The sequence below is a fragment of the Eriocheir sinensis genome, chromosome 15 (assembly GCF_024679095.1).
Source record: "Eriocheir sinensis breed Jianghai 21 chromosome 15, ASM2467909v1, whole genome shotgun sequence".
NCBI classification, from domain to species: domain Eukaryota; kingdom Metazoa; phylum Arthropoda; class Malacostraca; order Decapoda; family Varunidae; genus Eriocheir; species Eriocheir sinensis.
The window spans coordinates 4,217,581-4,233,364 of record NC_066523.1 but is presented as its reverse complement, the minus strand read 5'-3'; the positions used below and the strand labels follow the sequence as shown (position 1 = coordinate 4,233,364).

Below are 15,784 nucleotides of genomic sequence, written 5' to 3'. Positions count from 1 at the left end.
TGTCTGCACGAGGCTGAGTGTATACGAGTACTAGCAGGCAGGCAGTGTGAGTTGTTTATTTACCGTCTCATTGATGCATGCGTCAGACTCAGTACCGTAGAGGCAGTGTTTATGGGCCACACACACTCGCCACGATTTGACTTTTACTAGGTCGGTATTTTAAGACAATTTCGCTTCTCACATCAGCTAATTTTAAAGGCCAAAGAGGGGGTTAGTCGGGTTTTAATGAGTGTTTCTTTGGGTTCATGGTACAGAAGAAGGGTCAAACTACTACCAGGGTCATAAAACCACTCCTGGAAATGCCCCAAACTCCTACGAAAGCCTTGTCAAATATATGTGCTTGAGCGACGAACTGTTGAGTAATACGATCATGCTCGGTCCCTTTTATGCCGAATTCAGACTTATCTGTGGTCACGTGCTTCATGAAGTGCTAAACTGATGCACCGAGAGTCACTCATAATCAAAGGAATGCTGGAGTGTAATTACCAGGAACACTCTAGACCCGGCTGTTAGCATAATGTGGAGTAGCACGCCTTCCACCTCGCTATCTCTCGCGCACACGTTTGGTAGTGGGAACGATACGCTTCTCGGTATTCTCATCACTCCGTCCCTGTTAATCTTTCGCGTTACTCGGAACTACACCGCAAAGCTGCTCCCCACATCGCCAATCGCGGCCAGCCCTCTCGAAGGCACAAATCATATCGCTGTGCTGAATGCTGGCGGCTTGAGCGTCTTGAGTGGGTCGCCTCCGCCGCTACTCCCCGGACGCTCTTAGATTACTCATAGTTCTTAGACAAAGTTTCATCACGCTGCACAAAAGAGAAATCATTGTGTGTGTGTGTGTGTGTGTGTGTGTGTGTGTGTGTGTGTGTGTGAAAGTCCCGCCATGACGAACGCAACTATCTAAGGTTTCAATTTCCTGCGGTGTATTCCGTTTCCCCGATTCACTTTTGGTCTCATCGTGGCCGCCCCGCATGACCTTGTGTGTGTGTGTGTGTGTGTGTGTGTGTGTGTGTGTTGATAGTGGTAACAATGATAACATTAATTAACGGTTTGCAGCGTCCTGGCAACCATTACTGAAAATTTACAGGATACAGTTTACAGAAAAAAAAATGTATAGAAGAAAGGGAGATGGGACGAGGCGGGGGAGAGGGGGTAAGACAACACATGTGGGGATGGGGGGGAGGGTTGAAGAGAGGAAGTGGGGGGTGGAGAGTGCAATGTGTTGACGCCAAGGCTGCGCAGAATCTCGTGTGTGTGTGTGTGTGTGTGTGTGTGTGTAACAGTGATAACATTAATTAACGGTTTGTATCGTCCCGGCAGCCATTACTGGAAATTTACAGGTTACAGAAAAAAATATGTGTAGAAGAAAGGGAGATAGGGAGGGGGGGGGCTAAGATAATGCATGTTGGGGATGGGGAGGGGGGGGGTGTTGAAGAGAGGAAGTGTGGGGGTTGGAGAGTGCAATGTTTTGACGCCAGGCTGCGCAGAATCCCGTGTGTGTGTGTGTGTGTGTGTGTGTGTAGCCCACCCCACTGTTGGAAGGACTCCGTGACCTAAGGCATCATGATCTTCCTCTGTCCCTTCGCATGCAGCTCAGGTCTCGTCTCCTCACCACCTCCTGCGCGCATCTCACCCCTCCACGCCTTATCCGCCTCGTCACCCTCCCTGCTTCTCCACTCATCCATCCTCCACAAGTCACTACACTCCCTGCTCCTCCACTCATCCACCCTCCCTGCATCCCTCCCCTCCACACGGACGTCCCCCGTAAAAGTCTGCATGGCTCGGAATAACAGGAAGCCTCGTCACAAGCCTTCCAAACTGTAGCATCTGGGGTTATTTGAGGAGGCGTGGGCGTGCCTTGCCTGGTGGTGAACGTTGATATGTTCTTACACACACACACACACACAGCATATTCTTGGGTATTTCCTAAGTGGGGGTGCGGGAGGGGAGGGAGGCAGGGGAAGGGATCGGGGGGGGGGAGGGGGGGGGGGGCTCTCTTATATTTGTCCTACGGGGAACTCAACTGCGACGCACACTTGAGCTGCATTCTTATTATCCCTCTTTTTAACATGACGCTGTTATCTTATCGCCCGTGTGGTAGCGTGGTGGTGGTGCTGGTGGTGCTGGTGTGAAAATGGTGGTTGCTGAGATAGTGGTAGTGGTGGTAGGCAAAGTGGTTGTTAGTGCGTGGTGATGCTAAAGACTATGATGGTAATTGTGGTGGTGATGGTGTGAAAATGGTGGTGGTTGAGATAGTGGTAATGGTGGTAGGCAAAGTGGTTGTTAGTGAGGTTGGTGGCGTTAAAGGATATGATGGTAATTGTGGTGGTGGTTTGGAGGTGTGAAAATGGTTGAGCTTGTGGTTGCGGTGGGTGGGATTAGAGGTGTTGGTGTGAAGGTGTGAAATTGGTGATGGTTGTGGTAGTGGTTGTGGTGGGTGCTGCAAGACTGGTAGGTATAATTCAGGTTTGTAGTGGCGCTAAAACTATTCCTTGCCGTTGATGTGCTGGGGGGGGAGGGGGAGTGGGTGGTGGTGGTTGTGGTGAGTGATGCAAGACTGGTAGGAATGAATAAAGTTGATAGTGGAGCTAAAACTATTCCTTGTCGTTGATGTGCTGGGGGTGGTGGAAATGGGTGGTGGTGGTGGTGGTGGTTGGTAGTGGTAGAGGTGGTGGGGGTAAGAAATGGTGTTAACATGGAGGTAGAATTTACAGGTTACAGGTTACAGTCCATGGGTGTTAATAATAGTGGTGCCTGTGATGGGTATATAAAAGTTGTGGCGCTTTCATGTAGCCTTCTTGCAGTCTCCCTATTTTCTTATGTTTGCTTGAACGTCTTGACTCATTCCCAAAGGCCCTAGGGAAGATCAACCGGATTTTCATGGGTGATTTTCCCCATTCAAGACGCAGAAGTCGGGTAAAACTATCACTAGGATATCAACACAGTAGCCACATATAAATCCCAGCAACTTCTACGAGAGGCATTTCAAGCAGGCGAACTGAGGGAGGGGCCGATGTGTTTTAATTAAGAATACGAGCTCAGGACAGGTGGTGGTGGTTGCGGTGGAGTGGTGTTGGTGGTGGTGGTGGAGCTTAGACTGGTGATGGTGGTGGTGGTGGAGCTAAGATTAGTGGTGGTGGTGGTGGTTAGCTTAGACTGGTGGTAGTGGTTGCGGTGTAGTGACTAATACGAAGAACTCGAGGCAAAAAAAAGTAAGTCGCTGAGAGGAAATGGTTGAGTGGACGATGCGTAATGAAGGGAGTGGCGCAGCGACCCTCCACCCTCCACCATGATGATAGCAACGACGCCAATAACAGCAACAGCAATAAGGGTGAATACGACAATAACAACAACAACAACAACATTAAGAACAGCAACAATGAAAAATAAGAACACCAATAATAGTAGTGATAATAATAATAATAATAATAATAATAATAATAATAATGATTCATATTCTCCCTCAACATGAGTAATACCAAGAGACGTTCAACACATCATCTCGAGTTTACGTATTAAGTGGGCCTGCGATGACCGATGTTTTCCTTGTACACACACACACACACACACACACACACACACACACACACACACACACCAGCACGTTAGCATGCCAAATGTAACAAGTGAAGTCGTGTTAACCATATTTGGCTTGGTTGACATCCCCCGTGCTGTCCCTCCGCCTCTCATCTCCCCGTCTGCACTGTTCAACACCCACCTAGGAAAAAAAAATGTGGTGACGTGGCATGAACAAGTAGGACGCGCTTAAAGGTCAAGCCGCAGAACACTTGACTGGTTCACATCCTTAAAAGAGAAGAGAGAAGGAGGGAGGGAGGCGGGGGGGGGGAATAGAGAGGGACCGGAAGGGCGCTGTAGACTGATACCATGACCACATCTCCGCAGCTCCCACCATCACGTTAAACCATACTAAGAGCAAGTAAACCACTCCTTTGTCCCACGATCATGCGCTCAGAAACAAACTCAGCCATCCCCTCCCGCATGTTTGTAACCTGGTGCGTGTCCTCACTCTCACCAACCCTTCCTAAGTTCCTAGCAGCTGCAATTGCCAAACCACCGCAGGAAGGGAGTGAAGGACTGCGTGGTAGCGACGCTGGAACGTCCGCCACACCAACACTCCCCCTTGTGATTCACTCTGCGTCGGGGTATTTCCTGAAGGTGTTGCAATTCTCGCCCACTCGATCAGATTCCGCTCAAAGTCATTCCTTGGTGATGATTTGCCGACGCGACGACCCCCTCACCCCCTCCTCATTTCCTACCGCCCTTTCTCTCCAAACACTCCGCCTTGTCGTCATCGCGGTAATGCTGACGGGGCGCCTCGATCAACACGCGGAAACAAACCTTGCAGCGAGAAACTTGATTAGTGGCGTGTGGATCCGAGGCACCCTCACGAAATACAAGAGTTACTCCCGCCAAGGTCGCCCACACGCCAAGAAAAAATGGAGCTCTCTTGCGTCACCTTTCTGCGGAATTTCCCGACGTGCCTGAAAACGCATAGGTTCGCATTTAGAGAAACGCGAAAATGTGTGCCAAGTAGACCTCGTGCCTGGCGCCACAGGTTATCGCGGGCCTTTCACAAAGCTTACGTAAGGGTCGTCTGTCGCACAGGCTGCTTCCGGCGAGAGATAACAAGCACCTGGCCAGGTAACGAGTGGCCCACAATCTCCCCCTCCCCCTCCAACGCGCACAGATTGGGAGATTATAAAATGAATATCTCCAAGTTTATCAATAAATTTCTCAATCTTTCTCTCAGTTGTCCTCGTTGGGTTTCTTGTAACTGTATGAAAACATGATTTCGTACCGTCCTAAAATTATCCCACATGATTCACTCCATGCTCCGTTTCTCTCGCCTTCATGTTCTTGGTAATGCGCCACGTGTCACCTTTTCTTTGTACGTATGGAGTTTGCAATCTCTCTCTCTCTCTCTCTCTCTCTCTCTCTCTCTCTCTCTCTCTCATTTCCGTCACCCTTTATCCCTTCCTTCCCACGTGCTTATGGCTTCCCTGCTGGGTTGATGGTCGACAATCACAATTACAATGAAATGCTCCTCTGCAGGTTATGTTTTCTGCGTGCGAGCGACTTTACTGTGTGTGTGTGTGTGTGTGTGTTAGTGGGGAACCCTCTGAAAATTTCTTCCTGATTTGAATGTGATATTACTTTTTATTCTTTCTTGTAGACAGTAGGAAAAGACTGAGCATGTGTAGTTATCTGTGGCGCTGCAAAATTTTCCTTATTACATTAAAACTTGTGACACAGAGAGAGAGAGAGAGAGAGAGAGAGAGAGAGAGAGAGAGAGAGAGAGAGAGAGAGAGAGAGAGAGAGAGAGAGAGAGAGATTTATGCCTTTAAGATTAACAGAACCACGTAAAGACCTTCATATCACTCCTAGTCTAGACGCGGCGATCTCTGTGGAAGGAAAGGAAGAGAAGGAAGTGTAAGACGAGCGAGAAAGAAGCTGTTCCTGATTAATTAAGTGTGGCGGGTGGAGAGGCAGCGGTTCTTATGCGTTCCCCTCCGTCCCCTTCCCCAGCCTCTCCACTCCCCTTTCCCTCCTCTTCCACTCCCTTTTTCCCTCCTCTCCCTCTCCCTTTCCCCTTTCCCTCCTCCTCCTCTTCCCTTCCCCGCCTCTCCCTCCTCTCCCTCTCAAGGTCACTGTGCACCTGCTGAGGGTCAGGTCCATTGGGGGCGCTTGTAGTGGTGTGTGTGTGTGTGTGTGTGTGTGTGTGTTGCCCTTTTCCTTTCCGGACTCATTAGGTCAGGTCACGCAGATGTTTCATGATTGGTAATTTTTTGTTATCGTGTCAGAACTAAAAGTGAAGTCCACAGCACACACACACACACACACACACACACACACACACACACACACACACACACACACACACACCTCAACCACCCTTCCCAATTCCCCCATTACTCATTACATAAATCTCATTGTACTATGTGTATTTTCAGCCTTATGACTGCCAACAAATGAAGAAACCATTTATTATTATTATTATTATTATTACACACACACACACACACACACACACACACACACACACACACACACACACACACACACACACACACACACACACACACACACACACACATAAGAACATAAGAACATAGGGAAACTGCAAGAGGCCGGGTGGCCTACACAGGGCAGCTCCAGAATCCCCCCCACTACTCACGGTGGGTGAGGTGTAGTTACAGGGGTTACAGGTAGAGGCTTGATCCTCGTTATACCGGCGGTACTAGGCACGCATCCAGCACCCCGTCACCTTACTGCACCCACACCTCACTGCCACCTGTCGTCCTCGTCCATGTAGCTATCCAGTCTGCGCTTAAAACAAGCTATCGTCCCTGCACTAACTATGTGATTGCTGAGTCTATTCCATTCCCCCACCACCCTATTACTAAACCAATTCTTGCCTATATCTCTCCTAAATCTATACTTTTCTAATTTAAATCCATTACTGCGAGTTCTATCCTGCTGGCTAATTCTCAGTACTTTACTTATATCGCCTTTGTTGTAACCCTTGACCCATTTGAATACTTCTATCAGATCTCCCCGCACTCTTCGTCTCTCTAGTGAATGTAAGTTTAGATGTTTCAGCCTATTTTGATATTGGAGGTTCCTAATCCGCTTAATCATCTTGGTCATCCTCCTCTGAACTGATTCTAGCAAGTTGATGTCCATTCTGTAGTGTGGGCACCAAAACTGGACAGCATAATCTAAGTGTGGCCTAACTAACGCTAAATAGAGTCTGAGGATGACCTCTGCACTACTGTTGGTTACCGTCCTGTTAATAAAGCCTAATACCCTGTTAGCCCTATTCCTCGCACTAATACATTGCTTCCTTAGTTTTAGGTCAGAGTTCACTAACACTCCCAAATCCCTTTCACACTCAGACCTGCCTATCGCTGTGGAGTCTAAACTATACCCGTGTAATGGGTTGCGTGTTCCTACACTAAGTACGCTACACTTGGTGATGTTAAAATTCATCTGCCATTTCTCTGACCAAGCTGACAGTTTGTTGAGATCCTCCTGCAGTGCTCTAGCATCCTCCCCTGTCCTAATAGTGCGTCCTATTTTGGTGTCATCTGCAAATTTACCTATGTCACTAGTTATCCCATTGTCTATGTCATTGATGTAGCTAATGAATAGAAGCGGGCCTAAAACTGAACCTTGAGGAACCCCACTGGTAACATTACCCCATTCGGATTTTTTACCATTAATGGTAACCCTCTGTTTCCTGTCGCTAATCCACGCCTTAATCCAATCAAATACCTTCCCTCTTATCCCATGAGCCCTGACTTTATTTAACAGTCTCTGGTGAGGTACCTTATCGAAGGCCTTACTAAAATCAAGATAAACCACATCATAGAGAGAGAGAGAGAGAGAGAGAGAGAGAGAGAGAGAGAGAGAGAGAGAGATTGCAGCCACTAGTGTAATAAGTTTACTCCAGCAGTTCGTGAAGTTTCCCGCAGACGTCATCCTCTCACGGCACATATATATTTTTTTTTCCCCCCACGGGGCTCGAGGTTCAAGGAAGCTGTCCGGGTAGGAGCAGGTTCCCTTTCAACGAGATATTCCTGGAGCAGCCTCGCCCTCCTCCCTCCCCCGGTACCGCTTAGCTGGTCAGCCTTGAGGATGCTCTTTTCTGCGAACTGTTGCCGCTTTTGCAGTGTTGCCAGAGTATTGCACAAGACCTTGTATCCCTGACTGCACGTGGGTAGGGGAGGTGGTAAGGGTGGTGGGAAGGGGGGAAGTTACAGTAAGGGAGGACTAGTAGTGTACACTTTTTTATTTGATAAGGTCTCTGACGTCGTCTCGTGCAGTCGCAAATAGTGTATCCCTCTCCATCCAGTGGTAAGCTTTCGTGCGTCGGCAGATGACTATTCCTGAAAATATGCGCGGGAGGAAGTGAGGCAAGTATGAATTCAGAGATTGCCATGCGACAGTGTTGTGCAACTAACCCGGTACCCACCACCACGTCATGTCATAGAAAACGGCGTGCCCTTACCGGCTCACTTGTGTGTGCGCCTCGCTGCGTTGAGGACCTGTGTACGCGCACCTCCTTGCTCACTCAGTGGCCCACTATTCATCGACACGGCTAGTGCGCCAGTGCCCGCGCGTGTGTCACAGTGGCTCCGATGTTGGGCCAAGAACACAGTCGCACCATTTCACCAGACATGCTGAGTGAAGCGACCTTATACAATCACTTTTTTGCCAAGGAAATCGAAAGAATACGATACTCTCCCTACCCACACCTGGACGACATGAAGATAGCGGAGGTGAGTTCAGAGTGCTCAGCGTCCTATAGGGGATTAATTCAGTGTCACGAGTGCTTATTAATATCTGTGTAGGGACGGGTAGAAAACAGCTGAACGGGATAACGAAACGTTTCTCAAAGTTCATCCATCACTGTTATGGCATAGAATCTTTAATATAATCATCATGCCAGCGGCGGCGCGCGGGAGACATGTGCTGGAGACCGCGCCTGAATATCACATAACAACTGACCTTTCGAGTGGTGTAAGATTTTTTTGCACGAAATGAACTTACCAAAAGTGAACACGATTCTAATAATGTTAAGTGACGTGAAGAGTGTGTGACGCAATTGTGAAATGTCGATTAACTGGTAAAGTATTTGTGGCAGAAGTTATTGTAGTGGTAGTGGTAGCAATAGTAGTGGTAGTATTAGTAGTAGTTGTATGTGTGTACATGTATGTAGCTACCAGAGATGAAGTATTCTTATTAGAATATATTATTTAGGTTTGTTTATACTCATATTCGTTTTCGTTGAATAATCTGACGAAAGATCATAAATTAATTATCAGACTTGACCTTTCATTCATTCAGGTATTGCAACACAGGATCAAATATGGGTTGGTAGAGCATTACTTCAATAGAATTTGATATGAACTGTTTGGAGTTGTTGCTCTTATCGATTACCTAAGTCATTACTGCTCACTCAGTGTGTTCAGAATACGTCAATAGCATCTTCCAAGTGTAGACAGGTGAGATATGTCGATAATTATAATAGTCAGTGAGCTGATATCTTGTCACTAAAAGATTCTCTGCTGTACTGAGGAGAGGTGCGATAGCCCTCTTTTGAATACTGACACCATTCATAATTCATTGAAATCTTGAACTCATTTCACCACTGTATAACTTTACTACAGCACTATGCTGCGTTATAGTTATGAATATTTTTTTTATTGACAAGTATACATGAATGCATGCGTAAATACTCCACATAAAGTATTCATGTTTGCGCTCGAATACGAACTCTTTGAGGTATTCGTATTCGCCTTTTAACACTTAATTCCTGTATCCACTCCATACCGGGTATCTTCTACTACCACTAATAATAATGATAGTAATAATAATAATAATAATAATAATAATAATAATATTGCTAGTCATATTACTATTGCTACTGCTGCTGATGCTAAGTAGTAATGTTATAGTAGCATATAAAAGTAGTATTAGGTGGTCGTGTGGTGGTACTAAGGTTGTGGTTGTAGAGATGCAGTGTTGTATGTGTGTGTGTGTGTGTGTGTGTGTGTGTGTGTTCGCAAGGTCGAAGGCAATATTGCTTAGGCTCCGTGTTGCAGCAGGAAGTCATAAGGTCCTGCGTTTTCTTCCCCTCCTCCTCCTCCTCCTCCTCCTCTTACTTATTTAGAACCAGTACACTTCACCCTTTTATTATGCTCCTCCTCGTGCTGTTAATGTTTCTGTTCACCTCCTCGCTCTCACGTCACCTTCCCTCAGTTTTTTTTTATTTTTTTTATTGAACTTATTTAGATATTATATCGCGTCATTGTCTTTCAGCAGTTCTTCTTTGCATTTGTCTCCCGTTTAATTCTCCGCCTCGCAAATGTTTACGATTTCACTTGTTACTTTTTTTCGATCTTGTTTCACATTCTCGGTCCTTCCATCTCCTTACCACGAATGTGGCGCTAACCGTCATTACCGTTACCACCACCACCTCCTCGTCCTCTTCCGCATCCTCATCTCCATCACCGTCCCTCTCATCCTCGGCCCTGCCTCGGAGCAGCTTTCTTCACACGTCCCGAGGCCAGGGGGCTGCGCGCGTTATTTTCCGCGTTTGGTGTTCCCAGCGCCGCGGCGAAATCAACACTTTCAGTGCATTCGGACCGACCATTCTAATTCGAGCCCTCCAGCAGCACCCCGTACCGTGAGCCTTGTCAGGCAGTCTGGTGTTTGCTGGCCCACCCGGGGATCACGACCTTCCTGTCACTCCTACGGGAGGAGGAAAGGAAAAAAAAAATGTCCCATTAGCAAACGCGCGAAATTATTATTATTAGTTTTACAAAGTAGTAGTAGTAGTAGTAATCGCAGCGGCAATTGTAGTAGTACTAGTAGTAGTAGCATCAGTAGTGGTGGTGGTGGTGGTGGTAGTAATAGTAACAGTAGTAGTAGTAGTAGTAGTAGCATCAGTAGTGGTGGTGGTGGTGGTGGTAGTAATAGTAGTAGCAGCAGTAGTAGTAGTAGTAGTAGTAGTAGCATCAGCGGTGGTGGTGGTGGTGGTGATAGTAGTAGTAGTAGATCTTACGTATGTTTCATTGCTGTGGCATTTTAATTAATATCTGGAGTGATGGACATTTTCGTAGTGACTTGGATAAAACTTTATACGTGGATTTCCCCGTATGACTTGCTGTTATAGCTACAGTTATACTTTATTACATCCTCAAGAATGTTATCATTGATATACGTAAACAGCGTGCGTCTGTGTGTGTGTGTGTGTGTGTGTGTGTGTGTGTGTGTGTGTGTGTAGAGTGATAAACAGCCCTAACAGTGTTCCTTCCCTTGCCCTTCAGGGAGGCCCTGCCAGGATGGGGAGCAGCTCGCAGTACTGCCTCCGCTGGAACAACCATCGCAACAACTTGCTGGCCGCCTTCGACCAGCTGCTGCACGTGGAGGCCTTCACCGATGTGACGCTGGCATGTGAGGAAGGCGTCACGCTGCACGCCCACCGTCTTGTCCTGGCGGCATGTTCCTCCTACTTCCAGGCACTGTTCGTCAACGCCCGCGCCGCCAACCACCCCATCGTGGTGTTGAAGGACGTGCGCGCCACAGACATGCGCGCCCTGTTGGAGTATATGTACCGTGGCGAGGTGAATGTAGAGCACGACGACCTGCAGGGCCTGCTGCGTGTGGCAGAGAGCCTCAAAATTAAGGGGCTGGTAGAGGAGTTGGGTAGTGATGCTGCCGTCCGCCGCCCGCCCTCCCCACACGAGGCCATCCGCCCCGCTACGGCTCCAGTGGACGCCCGCACCCATCAAGATCTGCCACGTCTACAACCCGAGCCACCCACGTCCACAGCCCCACCGTCAGTGTCCTCCCACGACCGGGGGTCCTCACCCAAAGCTCATCCGTACCCGCCTCCACCGTCAGCTCTGCTCCCGCACCGCCCGCACCACCGTCTAGACCACAGAGACCACCGCCTCGACCACAGAGACCACATAGACATTCGCGAAATGGAGCTGCGGGAGCACTTACGGGACCCGCGCGAGGGTCACGAACCCAGGGAGACCCACACCCCAAGCAGCCTCGACAGTGACCCCCGCCAGCCCCTCTCCCTCGTGCCTCCCATGGCCCACCTGCCTCCACACTGCCCAGACTCCCCTCCTCACAAACGCAAGCGGTCCCACATGCTCCCCGACCCCATGCTTTCGCCCACACCCATCCTGCGTACAGCTCTTGGCCACACCCATGGTTTCCCAGGAGCCGACATGAGCTCTCTCGTGTCCCTGGCCTCCTCCATGATGCCCCTACCTGGCCTTCTCAGCTCCCACGTGCCCCATCTGCTGCCCCACGAACATCGTGAACACCTCGAGGTAATGCCCCTTTCAATGAGCGGTTGGTAAAAAGAAATAAACAATGTTAGAATTAGAGTAATGACGCCGCAAAATCCACCGTAATCCCTTGTCACAATATTGTCCTTAATTAACATTAATGCTTTAGTATGTATTGTTATGCTCGTTTGAGTTATATAATCCGGCCAGTTCATTTGATATCACGTAGAATTGTGGTGAATCAACTTTTTTTCTGCCCCACAGTCCCAGTACGGCGTGGTGACCAAGAAGGAGCACCACGAAGACGACTCGCGGCCCTTCTCGGACATAGCGCGGGATGACGAGCAGGACCACAAGATGAAGCTTGAGTCGGTAAGTGTTGGATGCTGTGCAACCATGGCTAAAGATCAGCAGTAGGAAAATAAGTGGAATGGTTCAACCTCTTCCTGTAAAAGAGCATCTGATTCAAAACAACAAATGAACATGGGCCGGCGATCACATTAGGGTGTTTGTTCTCACAGTATTGTTGTTTGTCGCGTGCCTTTGTTCTCAGAAGGTGAAAGGGGTTTTGAGTGTATGACTTTGCACATGATAATAAAGTTATTCCCTCAGTTTCGTAGCTAATAAAGAGGAATTCTTTCAGCTTACCAACGGACCTCTCTTGTCTGACTTCAATCCTTACCACCTGGACCCAAACGGCTCCTCCCACTTCAGCAACTTCGTGAGCTATGTACCCACACCTAAGCCAGAATGGAAGAGGTACAAGCAGTACACCAAGGCCGACCTGATGGACGCCATTGACGCCGTTAAGAATGGCATGACAGCCCTTCAGGTGAGTGAGGGTGAAGAAGACATTTGTAATTATGTATTTTGTATGTCCATTTTGTCAATCTTTTGCAGAACGCCTTCTCCTGTGCTTACAGGTTGCCCTTTACAGTGGCTGATAATCCATGTTTTCACAGGCCTCTCGGAAATACAAGGTTCCGTCGCGAACACTCTACGACAAGATCAAGAAGATGGGCATCAGCACCTTGCCGCGCCGCCTGCCCAACAAAAAGCCCTCACCATCAAGCACGGACCTCGAAGGAAACGCCCCAGAACCACATCCGCCCCAAGAGACCAGAGAGCCTCCCTCCCAAGATCGAGACCCTCACCCTCACCCTCACCAGGACCACGAAAAGAGACCAATCAAGAGTCTGACGAGTGACGAAGAGGAACACTCTGCCTCGGGTCCTACCGTGGTGGATGAGGAGGAAGAATCATCAACCTCAGCACCAGCTATGGGTTCTTTTTCACTTGTGGGCCGTAAAATGTATGAGAATGGAAGTACAGGGGAGACCTCCGCCACGCCTCTGGACTTAACAGACACCGACTCGCTCATTACTAAACGTCCGGAGATTGAGGAGCGAGCTTAAGTTGAATATAGTGAGTCAAGAGTTTGACTCTCTTGTGTTCGCTCCCTCGTCAAAGTTCAACACTGCTGAGCCTCAGCAGGCCGCTCAGCCAAGACGGTGTGTTGTTGCTCCTCTAAACTATGTCACGCTTTTGTTGACTCATTGCCCAAGTCGAACCACTGCTCACACTCAGGTCGTTTCGGGTCTTTCCTCCAGCGGGTCTCAGGAGTCGAAAATCAAGTTAGCGTCAAGCAGTCTGTGTCTCCCATGAGACTAACCTCAACTAGGGTTGTGATCTTCCCCTGTACGCCGATAGCTGAAGATAGTTTCCATATTGCTCATGGTCCCAACGCATTCAACAGCTCAGTTCCTTATGCACGAATTCGTAAGCTCTTACGGGGTTTGCAGGAACCAGATCAGTTTGGAAGCCGCTTATGTTTTCTCCAATCTTCCATTCCATTTACCTAGAGTCGATTTCTTGTCGCATTTATTTTACATTGTTGTAGTTTGCAGGCCATTTACCATTTGTGCCACCGACAGCGGGATCGGCCTAGGAGAGGCCGCCTCTTGAACCTTCCTCAGGGTTGTCCCGTCTTTCAACAGCTCACTTCCTTGAAGCAGTAATGGAGGGAGATTTTGTTTTTCGTTTCAAAGATCCTCGTGGCAAAGGACAGGTGGTGTTTGTGGAGCAGTCGCTGGGTAGTTAGGCCAGTTTTTGAAAGGGCATTGTGAGACTCTGTAAAGAAAAAAATATAAATAGCGGTGGTTTGACTCAGCCGTCCCGTGGTGGCGCCCAGCAGTGCACGGCGCGTTGTGCCGCGGAGTCGCGGGGGCTGGCGAGCACGACACTTGCGTGGCGTGCACCACAGGCCTCCGCCGAAGTGTATACTAGCCCAGCTTATTATTATTATTATTATTATTATTATTATTATTATTATTATTATTATTATTATTATCATTATTATTATTGTTGTTATCATCATCATTATCATCCTAAATGTTGCCATTTTCATATTCATTACGTGATCAGCATCTATATAACTCATCTTTCAGTTGTGAATAAAAGTGGTGTGATAGACAGTTGACTACTGATCCCTTCCCGCCACTTTTGAAGCCCCTACCCTCATACCTTCGTTACCGCTGTTGGTAATTAAAATATCTCTCCTCCCACTTGCCGTAAACTTACATTTCCGAAACTAGCAATTGTATCCATAGTTTTAAGGTTTCATTCTTTTCTCTCGATGTTTACCAAGATACCTCACTCATGCCAAGAGACAATGTATACCAGCACTAAGAAAGATATGACGCTAAAACAGTATACGATTGAGAGTATATTATATAACATATAAATATCTATTTATGTTCAGATTTAGAGGGTAATGTCTTACTGAATGCGTAGGTCTTAGTGTTAGTAGTTTCTTATTTTTTTTCTGTGAAGCTGAGAGCAAGATATGTAGTGGTTATAGATGCTCTGTGTGGTGTTTCTGCCGAGCCCGTACGACGTTGCGGCCTGCACAGCACGGTGCAGACGAGAGTGGTCTCAGGGACGCACTGCGCCACCTTCTCGCGACATCATTTTTTTTAAGTATGCGTGAGGCGCTTTGAGCGATGACTTCAGGAGGGCGATGGTCAGGGATGCGAGGACATGGAAACATTAATGAAGACATTGGTTTGATGGACGGTGGGGAGGGACAGTGTGTGTGTGTGTGTGTGTGTGTGTGTGTGTGTGTGTGTGTGTGTGTGTGTGTGTGTGTGTGTGTGTGTGTGTGTGTGTGTGTTTGTCAGTGTCGGTTGTTAGTTTCCATTGCGCTGGCATACTTCGGGAGATGCACAAGAAAAGTGAAGAAATCAAGAGAAACATCGTACACGCAAGTAATGAACAGATGCATGACGTGGCGCCAAGCTTCCCTGCCCGACGCGGGGGAGTGTCCGACGGGAGAACCGCCCCAATGCTGACCTATGACACCTCCACGGGCTTCATTAATTATGCCATATTTTCACACACACCTAACCTAACTAACTAGGTAAGGGTCCTAGCTCATTATTTTATCTTTTTTTTAAATGATTAAAACATTCGTTGAGAAAGAAGCAAATATGAAAGTAAAATGTATGTGTTTCACTGCTGCTAGAATGGTGAGCGTTCTGCCGGTGTGAACCTCTAGCGTGTCATAGGTCCGGTGTGGAGGGAGCCTGATACATGTCACCACGTCACAGGTGCTGCAACACTCACACACCACACCCAATGCACATCGCGCTGTAAAATTAAGAAACAAATCAATAAATAGAAGCCATAGTTTAGATAAACATCAGTGCAGTTTGTTGACCCACCAAACAAAGTCCTTCAACTGAGAATCACCTTTGTTTTTGTTTCACTAAGTGAAGTCAAATGAACATTTTCAGCACGGAAAACCCCAGTTTTCCCCCGTGTTTATTTACTTTACGATTTTATTCACTTATTTTAAACGACTTGAGCAGCAAGTTAATTCCTTTTAGCATTTACTCGTATCAGTGCTGCATGCAAGGAACTTCTTCCAAAAAATATTCAGTTTTAAG

General features: G+C 47.7%; 1 protein-coding gene across 4 annotated transcripts in view; it reads left to right on the top strand.

The window, feature by feature from the left end:
* Positions 1–15,784, top strand: part of LOC126998795 (protein bric-a-brac 1-like) — a 60,625-nt gene that overhangs the window by 44,038 nt on the left and 803 nt on the right. For 3 of the 4 annotated variants that reach the window (XM_050860842.1, XM_050860841.1, XM_050860840.1), the window contains 4 exons: positions 10,860–11,879; positions 12,102–12,209; positions 12,481–12,669; positions 12,800–15,784. The exon at positions 12,800–15,784 is cut by the window's right edge and continues 803 nt beyond it. In XM_050860842.1, the coding sequence (XP_050716799.1) occupies positions 10,875–11,879; positions 12,102–12,209; positions 12,481–12,669; positions 12,800–13,252 (1,755 nt within the window). In that variant the 5' untranslated portion in view covers positions 10,860–10,874 and the 3' untranslated portion in view covers positions 13,253–15,784. Of the gene's footprint in view, positions 1–8,013; positions 8,307–10,859; positions 11,880–12,101; positions 12,210–12,480; positions 12,670–12,799 lie in introns of those variants that run through there. The other variant, XM_050860839.1, reaches the window with a different exon arrangement.